The sequence below is a fragment of the Danio aesculapii genome, chromosome 1 (genome assembly GCF_903798145.1).
Source record: "Danio aesculapii chromosome 1, fDanAes4.1, whole genome shotgun sequence".
Classification (NCBI taxonomy): domain Eukaryota; kingdom Metazoa; phylum Chordata; class Actinopteri; order Cypriniformes; family Danionidae; genus Danio; species Danio aesculapii.
The window spans coordinates 46799372-46812408 of record NC_079435.1 but is presented as its reverse complement, the minus strand read 5'-3'; the positions used below and the strand labels follow the sequence as shown (position 1 = coordinate 46812408).

At 36.3% G+C, this 13037-nt stretch overlaps 1 protein-coding gene across 2 annotated transcripts in view; it reads left to right on the top strand.

Annotated features, from left to right (window-relative positions):
- The first annotated feature begins 3164 nt into the window (after window positions 1-3164).
- Window positions 3165-13037, top strand: part of crmp1 (collapsin response mediator protein 1) — a 29550-nt gene continuing 19677 nt past the window's right edge. Inside the window, exons 1-6 of one of the 2 annotated variants that reach the window (XM_056461286.1) lie at window positions 3165-3784; window positions 7997-8085; window positions 10169-10353; window positions 11752-11916; window positions 12202-12263; window positions 12374-12454. In XM_056461286.1, coding sequence (XP_056317261.1) covers window positions 3434-3784; window positions 7997-8085; window positions 10169-10353; window positions 11752-11916; window positions 12202-12263; window positions 12374-12454 — 933 coding nt within the window. In that variant the 5' untranslated portion in view covers window positions 3165-3433. Of the gene's footprint in view, window positions 3785-7012; window positions 7149-7996; window positions 8086-10168; window positions 10354-11751; window positions 11917-12201; window positions 12264-12373; window positions 12455-13037 lie in introns of those variants that run through there. The other variant, XM_056461293.1, reaches the window with a different exon arrangement.

Genomic DNA, 13037 nt, shown 5'->3' with positions numbered 1-13037 from the left:
TGGCATGGTGGCTCAGTGGTTGGGCCAGTTGGCATTTTTGTGTGGAGTTTTCATGTTCTCCTCGTGCTCATGTGGGTCTCCTCCGGGTGCTTCGGTTTCCCCCACAGTCATGCGCTATAGGTGGTAAACAAAATTGGCCGAAGTGTATGAGTGTTTAAATGAAAGAGTGCATGGGTGTTACCCAGTACTGAGTTGTAACAAAAACCGAAGATAATTGAACTCCTCTACCTTGGGCAATGACTCTCCTTCATGCTGGGATGACAAGCCACCTTTTTACAAGTTGAGCACCACAGCCTCGGCCTAGAGGTGCTGATCTTCATCTGTCACACTCTACAAATATCAGAGATGAAATCCTCGAGTCCCTGAACCAGACCCCTTGTGCCGAGAGATTAATCTTCTTTAAAAAATTGTTTAAAAATTTAGGATAAACGAATAATGTTAAATATATTTAAAGTCTTAAGTCAAAGCCTGCTTGCACTGGACGATGCTCCACTGCTAACAATTTCCAGAAGAATCTACAGTAACTTACTGTAAATCAATTACAGCAAAAATACTGTATTCTCATTTACAGCACCATTTATCTTGCTGCTGTATATGCATTTACAGAATTGTATATCTTTACTGTAAAATATGCAGTAATTTTCACCATGCAATTTTAAACAGTAACATACTACATAACTGTCCAGCAGCAAGATACAGTTAACGGTACAAAAATCTTTAACAGTATGGTTTACTGATTAGCTCTGCTAATGCACTCCTGAAGCAAAGCAACCTGGTTGACAGGTTTGAGTGAATAATGGCAAAACACACAAAATAGCACCTTCAATAACCTGTACATTGCTTTATGTAGCAGCTGCTACAGAAATTAGGCACCAAGCAAAGTGCATAGAATGTATTGAAGAGTACAAGTTGCTATAATATTGATACACAAAGTAAACAAAAAGTTAGTTAAAAGTAGTAAAAAATTGCATTTACTGAAATATTTACACCACTGGAATTGGGAGATATAGTCAGAATGGACTTTTTTGCATAATTTACAGCATAATTTCAACTTGGCAATCTAAACAGGGGTGTCCAAACTCAGTCCTGGAGGGCCGATGTCCTGCATAGTTTAGCTCCCAGTTCCTTTAACACACCTCCCTGGAAGTTTCTAGTATACGAAAGAGCTTGATTAGCTGGTTCAGGTGTGTTTAACTGGGGTTGGAACTAAAATATGCAAAATATGGCGTTTAAATAAACACATACATCAAATGTATGTGTTCATTTAAATTACATCTAACTTAATCATGAAATGTATTTACGTTTTCAGTGTTTTATGGGATAGGCTATTTAGTGTATTCTGACCTGATTAGCTATTTCAGCTTACTATAGGACAAACTATGCAAACAATGTACAATATGTACTATAGAAACAAACACCTATTTTATGAGAAAACAGTTTTGTGAACTCTTACGGTGTTTATCAGTGCTCTAAATCTATCGGTTTCAGACTGTTGAATGACTTCTTTCTCGCATGGACTGATTGGTGCGATTATGCATTCACAATTGTATGAACAATTATAGGGGTGGTCAAATGGATGTTTACTATTTTAATTAATAATACTCACACTCAAAAAAAGATGTTTGTTCAAACTACTTATTTAAAATGAGCTGAAACAACACAATTCTTGTCATTTATTTTGCCAAATCATTTGTTTTATGTTCAGTCTACTTAAATTTGTAAACCATTAAGTTAACTTAAGCGTTTTGTGTTGGGAAATTGTGTTGGTCCAACTACCTGGTTAGGGGACTTGTATTTCCCAGCATGCTTTGCATGGGATTGAATTAAGAGAGGGAAATGTTGAAAGTAAAATGTAATCTTAAGTGTTTAAAGTAAATAAAAATACAAATGTATTTACACTTTTATTTGATAAAATCAATTTGGTCCAACTTAATTGCATTTAATTGTGTAAATAGTTTTTTTAATTGCTGCTACACAAATTGATTCAATGGAAATCCTGCCCTCAATTAAATTGAGTTAGTCTAATGAGTTATTTTTTTAAAAGTGCACGTTGGCGCAGTGGGTAACACATTCGCCTCACATCAAGATGGTTGCTGGTTTGAGCCCCGGCTGGGTCAGTTGGCATTTCTGTGTGGAGTTTCAGGTTCTCCCCATGTAAGTTTTTTCCAGGTGCTCTGGTTTCCCCCACAGTTCAAAGACGTGCAGTAGGTGAGTTGAATAAGCTAAATTGGCCGTATTGTATGTGAGTGTGTTCAAGAGTGTATGGGTGTTTACCAGTGTTGGGTTGCAGCTGGAAGGGCATCCGCTACGTAAAACATATGCAGGATAAGTTGGCGGTTCATTCCGCTGTGGCGACCCCTGATTAATAAAGGGACTAAGCCAAAAAGAAAATGAATGAATAAGAACATTATTATTAAAATACAGATCAGAGTGAACTTTTTTTCAGTTTGAAAGTACTGACCACACACACACACACACACATCTTGTTTTGATGTCCTTAAGGGGGGATCAAGCCTTAATTAGGAGGATCAATCTCCATCCAACCCCCCTGTTATTTGCACTCTGCACTGAAATAAATTATATCTGCAAAACTGTTGCAAACAATTTAATTGGGTTTCATTTAAACAAACAAATTAAATTGAGTAATGTTCAACTTAAGTCGTTTGTTTAAATTCAGCCCAAATAAATGGTTTACAACCCCTTAACTTAAAATTTTTGTAAATCCAGGGAATCATCTTTGAATCATTTTTTCAGTGTGGTGTGGACACCCCTGTTCTAAAATGTCCATGAATATATTGAGAATTCAAAAATGGGAGGAATTAAGACAGGATTGTGATAAAGAATAAAAACCTTAAATTGCAAGAAACAGCGACAATCTCTGAATTTTATTTTATTTTTCTTAAAATGTAAAGAAAATATTGCAGAATGAAATTAATGAAAAATGACCAACAATATAGCATCAAACATTAAAAAATATTGTCATATTTTATTCTGTGGCAGAAATCATTATTAAAAGTTTCTTTGGACCACTAGAGCTCACCAAACCCTGCGTTTACCCAGTCTTTCATGCTAGTCTGTGCAGCTCACTGCAGTCTTTTTGCGCATCTTGCACGCACTTTGGGATGGAGCATGGCAGGCACTGCATTGCAAATCAAAAGTAAAAAAACTTTAAATTGAGTTTAAACAATAAATTAAAACAGCATTGACTAATAATGCAGAATTGGATTGGAGGATGAAATATCATTAAAGCGCGTTATTATTATATCACTGCCCTTGTGTCTGGAAAGTAGATCGCAGCTTCATTCGCATTATCAGTCTGCGCGCTGCGACCTCCGCTCAGCATCCCCCGGCAAACCAAGGCTGACCTGGTTTTCAGAACTAGCATCTCGCTTCCTCACTGTATCCGAGCATCATCATCTGCCTCCTGTGAGTGATGTCGGACTATAATAGGCGACAGTGGAACCGGGAGGATGAACTCCCTGTATACCTGGCGAAACCCATCTCGGCGGCGGGCAACCAGCGGCAGAAGTCGCACGGAATGTTCAGCTCGGTGGAGGGCGCGTATGACAGTAAAACTATTGATTTCGAGCCGTACGCCGTGGGAAGGAGCAGGACCTCGCGGAGCAGCAGCAGGGAGCGCATTGTGGATGGGGATTTTGAAGCCTATGAGATTAGCGGGAGGTCCATCATCAGTTCCCCGCGCGAGAGAGGCGACGGGCGTCCGGGTGTCGAATTCACGGATCAGACCGAAAAGGAATCTCTTCACGAGCAAAACAACGGGGAGGTGGGCTTTAATTTTCAGTGATAAGAATATATTGTATGGATTATTTCACTTAACAATGGCAATGGTCATCATGCTAACGATTAAATGCATTTCATTGTTTACATCGTTTTTATCGTTTGAATGAATCATGCAATAGTTAAAAATCTTAATAGGTTAAGTTACCTTTTTAATTTTATAGACAAATTAATGAGAAAATATTTGTTAATGAGATTTTTTTTGTACTTTCATTTATATATAATTAATAAGAAGTTATATTTTAAAGGCAGCTTGTGCACTTTCAGTGTAAAATAATGAAAGATTTATTTATTATTCCTTCTTATAGTAGCCTAATATAATTTATAGGGCATTTCCCGTACAAGCTTCACATGTTTTTGATAAGCTGTATTTTATCATCATTTAACAGTCACTTAAGCTACTTTAGCATTAAAAATTATAGTAGACCCCCAGAAATTAACATTTTGTCACCGTCTACTTACTTTCTACTTTTTCCAAACCTACCCACATAGCAAAATATCTCTGGCCCAACTCTGGCCCACACAATCACCTTTTGCTTGGCCCACATGCCGCAGTGAATTACGGTACATGACTGGACCAAGTCTGTGCTTCCAGACAAGAGCCAAACATGGACCAAATCTGGGCCAAGTCTTAGCCAAGTTAATAACCCATAACTGAGCCTGAACTGGGCCAGATATGTTGGTGTGTCACGACTGCAATGAAATTGATAAACATGAATCATTGCACTTTAGTCGTGCTATGGGCGTGCCTTTCCTCAAAGCGACCTGATAGGTAGAATTTTTTATTTTTATTTGAAAATAATATAAATGTGTTTTTTATGGGTCAAGATAGACCAGACTCACATGGCCCATATATCAATTATTAACATCTGGGCCAAATACTACATTTTACATCTGGCCCAAGTATTGTGTGCCGCCTTAAAAACGGTGCCACCTCTGCCAAACCAGGCCCATGTTTGGCCCACATGCTGTATGCCACTGCCAGATGAATGCCTGCTGTGCCAGATTTATGCCAAATCTGGGCCAGAATTCTTTGCCACCTGGGTATCTTCTGTAAAGAAAAAATATGGCCTATATATTTATATATGGCTTATATATCTATATAATTATATTTTAATATGCTCAATAATTGCAACCACTTGAAGTTGAGTAAATTTTCGATTTTATGTGAAGTATCCATATAAAAGAGCTACAATTCAGAAACTATTGTTAATAGCCCCACCACTGGCCAGTAATTGAACTGCAGCCAACAACTTATAAGAGAACTTCAATGTTGAAATTTTTTCTTACATTTGAGCTTATTTGACCTATTGCCAATGATCATCCAGATGTTCATTCAAATATTTGTGTGCCTTTCCTCTCAAATTAAACACAACAATTTAGAAAGTTTAGAAAGCATATGTGAACAGTGATGTGGATTTGTTTGGACAAACCCTGCAGTTCAGTTCGATTATGTCAACAGATGAAGTTAAAATTACACTGTAAACAGTAAAGATATAGACTTGAATTAATTTATTTTCTTAGCAGGACACATTGATATTACAGTAAAAATAGCATGAATTGCATAAGCATTTGTTTCATGTGTCAGGCTCAAAAGTGTTTGCGAAAGCGGCATCGCATCCTTTTGATTTTATCAGTTAAAATGTCCCAATTCCATCACATAAAAAACAAAATCAAACACGCAGAGTCTAAAAACCCTTTTGTATGAGGAACTTCTTTCTTCCGCCATTCATTCACATCTGCAGCTGATGGTCAGAGCAGCAGAAAAAAGTTACTAATTCACCAACATCACTTTAGAGCTAGTGTTTGAATGATTCTCTCATGTAATGTCTAAAGTGATGACAAAACAGGTGATTTTGCTCACATTTTAAAATTATAAGGCTGAACGGCATGAAATGCCATCAGTCTAGAGATATTTCCCAATATTTCTCTGTTGCAATCGAGATATTACAATAATTATCCACAAATAAAAAAAAACAAAGCAATGCAATCACTACCAGATTACTGTTGTGTTTGTGATTAGAAAAAACGCTAAACACATGTGAGCATTTCTTCTTTATTTCTTTTTACTGAATTAGTCTGCAGTAACGAAAACAGGAGACGCATTACAAACAAACAGATGGCAAACCAAAAAGTAACTTAGGGTTATACAAAGACTGGCCAATGCAAAATACGTACATTCCTGGTATGTGAGTCTCATCTCACACTCAATACGCTACAATTATTATGGTATAAATACAGCACTACAACATACAAAAGAGATAAATTGGCTTAGAATATTACCTGTTTAATAATGATTTGATCAGCTGCAGTTTGAAATTACTCTGTTTTTCTCTTCTAAAGGGCTTATTATGTGATCTTTGTCACCATCTTGTGGATGAACAACATCAACCATATTTGCTCTGCTCAAAGACAGGCTAATAGACAATGCACTGTCTCTCAGAAATTATAAATATTTTAAAATAGGCACTATCCTTATAAATAAACTGCATAGTTGCAATCTAAACAATTACTTTCACAACTAAAAAAGCCTCAAAAGTATTATGTTGTCCAACAGCAGCAATTTTGTCAAACTGTAGTGTCCTCTGCTTGTCGCTGTATGTGGGCAGAGTAATACACAAGGGTGAAGGGTGAAGAGGTTGTATGAGTGCTGTTATTTGGAGAATATCACACCGCTATCAGCCAATCAGATTCAAGAACCAAACAGAACTGTTGTATAGGCCTAAACCCTTATCATTAGCTCACTGTGCAGCAAACAGAATAGCCTACCTAAAATTGCTTATTCACAGCTAACTAAATTTCTAAATTGTTTTAACGTTGTATTCTTGTATCGTTGATCGTAACATTCCAAGAATGCCAATGAAACATAAATATTTTAATTAAAATAAAAATGTAAATGTGTATTTGACCACTAATTCGATACATTTACAACAATATATATATATATATATATATATATATATATATATATATATATATATATATATATATATATATATATATATATATATATATATATCAAAAACAAATGTATGTTGACCTGAATCATAACACCATACAGTTTTACCGATTCTCACCCGGTTCTTGCTCCCTTTGTTCAGTAAGGGGGGCGCTCCAACAGACACCAATACAAAACACGTCTGCTAACAGATACACACTTGACACACACACACACACACACACCCCTCGGCAGAGGCGCTCGCTTGTACAGCACTGAAGGAGCGCTGGTTCGTTAAGTGGGTTGGTGGCACAGAAAAGCGGGTGGCTGCTGATTGTTCATCTCCTCAAGTCATAAAGGAGAGATGTCTGGGACGGGCTACCAGGGGAAGAAGAACATCCCGCATTTGACGGTAAGACACCGGCTGCGAGGCGACCCTTCTGCTGCTGCCACCCGGTAAATCCTGCGCATGAGGGAAACGAGAAGGGATTAAATTCTTAGCGAGCCAACAAAAGCTGAGGCCGCTTAGAAGAGCACTGAAAAATCAACCAAAGGGAAGGTGAACATTACCGCTACAATGTGCCCAAGCCAGACAGGCGTCTCTGCCGTGCATGAAGCGACGAATGCTCCGATTCATTTTAGAATAGGTGCAGGAGTAAATAATAAAGTAGCTTTGTTGATGCGCGTTTCAAATCATGGCGAGTGCGTTTGCAGCGGATGAAACGCAACAGGGTCTGTCGCTTGGTGCAGGAATCTGGAATAAAGAGGACACTTTTTAAATGTCGATACACACATTAGGACAAAAACAGGAGGATTCTGTGCCCTACGTGTTGTATTTTTAACTCTAGTTATGAGTGGATTAGAACGATCCTAATCCTTGACTTGAGCAATCTTTGCGATCCGTGCCTGCTTGACATCTAGGAATAGTGTATATTTTGAGCTCAGATTAAAATGATTTTGCTATGAAGAGGAGGTTTAAATTTCCAAGGAGAGAGCCATGGTATGTGGCTTCCTGACAGCAGGATGATGTGAGGTTACCATGGCAACCTAACATCTTTCCACATCACCACATTTGCTCTTCTCTGTTCATAGAACCGCACCCATTCACAGAGAGTGAAGCTGAAACTGTGCAGAAGGCTCTTTTATCGGTGGTTGTAAGAGCACTTCACCGAATTGCAAATATAGCTGGTAAAATAAAGTTTAAACTGGGTTTTGAAGCACTCACTCTTTTGCTGTTTCTGTTCTTCTTGTTTTTTTCAGAGTGAGCGGCTGCTGATTAAAGGTGGACGAGTGGTTAATGATGATCAGTCACTGTATGCTGATGTTTATGTTGAAGATGGAATTATTAAGTAAGACACTGTGCACACTTGCACAAGCAAATGTTAACTGTTTCCACAGCATAATGGAGAGTTTCCTCAGTAGTTACACATCATGTATGAAACCTATACTTACTGAAGTTTTTCAGTATAAGTGATAAAAAGTAGACAAACAAAATAGGTCAGATAAAAGACCCTCTAAGTTTGCCTACACTCTCAGAAAAAAATGGTACAATGTTGTACAAAAAAAAGATACAAACCCCTTGTCACTGGGACAGTGCCTTTTTATGGGACAGAATTGTACCTTAAGACAAAGAAACAAATTTGTATCATTGCAGTTTGTGCCTTTAAGGACATGATTTGTACCATGGGAAAGCAAAATGTACCTTTGTTTTTTAGAACTGCAGATACAAGATTGTAGCTTCATCAAAGGTATAAATCTGATCCATAAAGGTACCACTACAGTGACAAGACACTTTGTACCTTAACACTGTCAAATGTGTTCCTTCAAGAACTGTTTAAAGGCATTTTGCTCTATCCAAAATGTGTCAATTTATTTTCAGTAAATATTAAACTACAAATACCTTTTTTAAACAATGTTTTTTTTGTTTCTTTTTGTGTAAATGCACCTTTTCCATTTACAATAAAGAATAAAATACTTTAACATAAATTAAAATATCTATTTTTGCTAAACACTTCACAATACTTTATACAAAAATGTTACAGAAATACATTCTCCCATGTACAATATAAAATCTTTTATTTTCAATTGTTACACAATACCTTTGTAATCATGTAAAAGTTCATTTAATATACTTAATTTTAAAATAGAAATAGAATTATGCAAAAGTTTTGTAATGAGATATGCACAATGTTTGATTAATTTTTACTACACTAAAATGTCTGCATGAACACTTTGCATATGCAGGACTTTTGCCAGCTCACGTGTGTAGTGGAAAGCAAACGCCAAAAGGTGTGGATATCAGTAATGAAAATGCTTAACAAATGTTTATTAAAAATGCCTTAAATGTTTAGTTTACAATACCTATAGTTTTGTTTTACCAGTTGTTTTGTGTTGATTCTTGTTTTAATGCCTTTCCAGTAATATTTATTTTAGGTATTGTAATAAAGAAGGAGTTGTCCAACACTTTTGTACCTTTTATGAGAACAATTGTGTACCTTCATTTTAATTTTACCATAAAAGGTACAGAACAGTATCATAAGAGGTCTTTTCTGTACCGCAAGGAACATTATTTGTATAACCGGGTACCTTTTTTCTGAGAGTGTACTCTTAAAGGCATAGTTCACTTAATTTTTTACTCACTATTTACTCACCCTCAAATGCTTCCAAACTTTTGAGTTTCTTTCTTCTGTTGAGCACAAAAGAAGATACACTGAAGAAAGCTGAAAATATGTAACCATTGACTTCCATATTGGAAAAACAATTACTGTGGAATCAGTGGTTACAGGTTTCCAGCATTTTTCAAATTATATTCTTTTGTGTTTAACAGGAGAAAGAAAATCAGAGGATTAAAGTTTACCATTTTTATCATGCTTAGAAATTTCACTTCAATTCCATGAAACCACCAATACTATCATAAATATTATATTATATTATATTATATTATATTATATTATATTATATTATATTATATTATATTATATGGAAAGTGTACACTTTTGTTTCAAAGTTTCAATGCAATGTTATTTAGAAAGAACCCTGATGTTTTAGTAAAAATGGTTATGTAAAAACGTTTATGTAAAAATGGTCTTTTGTAGATGCTGTTTACAAAGCAGTTTTACTAGCATGATAAAAAATGTTTCCAGCATGACAAAAAAATCCACCAAAAAATATCTTGATAATGAAAAAAGTATTGAAGTATTGGAAAAACATTAATATTTACACTTGCACAACCTTTTTATATGGGATGATATGATTTTATATGGGAGGATATTCTCTGTATTCAATTCATAAAAAAGCTTCTTTTTAGAAACGTATATTTTCTGTTTGTATTTTAATCTATGATTTGTAGTATGCAGTGTACTTGACAAATTGCATTTTCTTTACCTCTCTGGCCCACTCTTCTCTTTATAAAATGCTCCATCTCTCCTTCAGACAAGTTGGAGAGAACCTGATTGTGCCGGGGGGAGTGAAAGTGATTGAGGCAAATGGCTGTATGGTCATCCCTGGAGGTATTGATGTGAACACCTGCCTGCATAAGCCTTATCTGGGCACCCCACCTGTGGATGACTTCTACCAGGGCACCAAAGCTGCTCTGGCAGGCGGCACCACCATGATCAGTGAGTCTGGATTATTTGCTAACTTAATATTTTAAAGGTTCCTGATTTATTTTGTATAGGTCTCTTATTATGTCAGAAACAATACACACATTACCAGCTCGGGAGGCCCTTTCAGCATTTATTTATACATAAAGAAAGAGAAGCTGTAACATTACCGGTAATTTGTCGGAATGCTGCTCTGTGTAAACGCAGAAGCAAAATTGCCAAAAAGAGTGTGTGCACAATTAGAATACTCTGACGTGAGACGTCTACTCCAGCTAATCAGAACATTCAAAATAAAAGCCATTGAATATTTTTCCATACACATTTAGCTGCAGGATGTTAGTCAGATAACATTCCTATGTTCCTTCTTAATGCCAACTGTGGGAAAAAAAGTACTGATAAAATGCTTATGATAAACCATTGTTTGTTTACCTTCAAGCTCTGCTTCTGCTCTTGCTTGAGAGCCAGCACACACATATATTATGTACCATCAACAAAAGCATGACCCCTTCTTTGTTTACAAATACAAGCACAGCCGTTTAGAGGTCATTTATGGTTAATGATGTCAGAATTTACCTGCATTTTGGAATGGATGTGTGAACGGTCTTTTCCGGAAAAATTCCAGAATGTCTTTGCCTATGTGAACACCACTTTTTTGAACTTACCAGTAAAGTCGTTCCAGTAATTTTCCGGATATTTACCGGTATCACTGTGTGAAAGGGGCTAGTGTTGGGGTTCTCTTTTAAATCTGGAAGCATTAACAACTTATATATCGAAATATATATCATTATCATTCAATATGGAAAACACCTATCGAGATTGCATTGTTGCCATATCGCCCAGGCCTAAGCTATATGTTACACACTAAATGAAAGGTAAAATCATAATCAAAATAGAATAAAAATGACAATTAATATCAAGAATATTTTGCTCATTTCAATAAAGGTGCAATATTGTGGAATTTCCTGGATGAAAATGTTCTGATTTGGATAAATGTCTCCAACAAGGAAGTAGAGAATGGCTGGACACACTTGTTTCTCTCTGTGAGAGCAAAGCAGTGTCCCTAAAATGTCTGTTGTTGCTTTGCGACAAGGGCATGCCCTAGGAATGCCTGTCCTGCATGTCGGCTACAGCCAATCAGATTTCGCTTCCTCCAGGAGTCTGAGCCAAGAGTCTGTTATGGTTACAATAGCTTGTTTTCTTTAAACAGTGAATTAAAACTATTAAGCTGTTGACAGTGACAACATTTCCAGTCACAATAAGGGAAACTAGTCTTTGTTGTAAGACTTAGAAGGACACAGTGAGTTTAATGCAACAATTAATTAGAAGAGTAAATCTTCAAAAAAACATACAAAACAAATATGTCCTATATTTATGGTCGTAACAGATTACAGAATCCATCATTTCCTGTTTCAGTTGATCATGTGACACCACAGCCTGGAGACGGTCTGTTGGAGGCCTTTGAGAAGTGGCAGGAAGCGGCGGATAAGAAGTCCTGCTGTGATTATTCTCTACATGTCGATATTCCACACTGGCATGAAGGTGTGAAGGAGGAGCTGGAACAGCTGGTTCAGGAAAAAGGTGAATATGTATTTAAATATGTAATGATATCCCAACACAATAGTTCTGCAAAGCTGAATATATTCAGTGCATTGTAAACCACATACTTGATTATGCTGATGTTTAACAGCCTCTTGTTGAAATTTGCCAAATGTTAATGGTTGTTAATTGCCTTCAGTCAAATTTGTTGTTATTTATTCAGCAAAGTATTCAGTTTATCAATTAACTTTCAGATATCTTAGAGAACCCAAAGGTTTTGAATGGTAGGGAAGGACAAAGCAAGTTAATGTTCTCTTCTTTTGACAGGAATCAACTCTTTCCAAGTGTACATGGCTTACAAAGGGTTATACCAAATGCCTGACTCTCAGGTGAATAAATGTTGCTGTTTGCAAAAATACCATCTGTGGCTCTATATATAGAGCAATATGTGCACAAATACAATAAAGTAACTAAAAGCATCTCGTTTTTTCTATTCTAGTTGTATGAAGCGTTCTCTTACCTTAAGGAGCTTGGGGCAGTGGTTCTGGTGCATGCAGAGAATGGAGACCTGATCGCACAGGTACCTACTCATTAAAATCCATATTAATAGTCATAATAAAGGTTAGGGTTAAATTTGCTTGAAGTCCTAATCAGTCATAACCCATAAAAATACATCCAGATGAAAATCTTTCACTCTATTAGGGTTAATCTTTGTGACAAATCACGTTTTCAACTTTGGTGCCTGGTCAACTGTAATTCCAACTCAACATTTCAGATCTTGTGATGTGAGTCTTGCAGATTCTCACAATATTGATGGTGAAACTATATATTGTACAGCCGTATAATAAATCTCCTATTTTGTTTTCATTCTTTATTTAGGGGTAAAACTAAGTTTGATGTTATTATGTGCTGCCATTCTCCTCTCAATAACAAAATAAATATCTGGGGGGAAAAAAACAAGGGTGAGAAATCAGCAGTTAAGAAAGCATCTGATTACAGTGATGTGGACGTTTGCGCAAACTCTGCTTTCCAATAACATATTGTTGTATATTATATGGTTATGTACAGTAGCACTTAAATTGATTATAATTGCAATACGCTTTACAGTATTAAACATAAAAACACTATCAGCATTGCTTGAAATTAGAATTAGAATTACATCT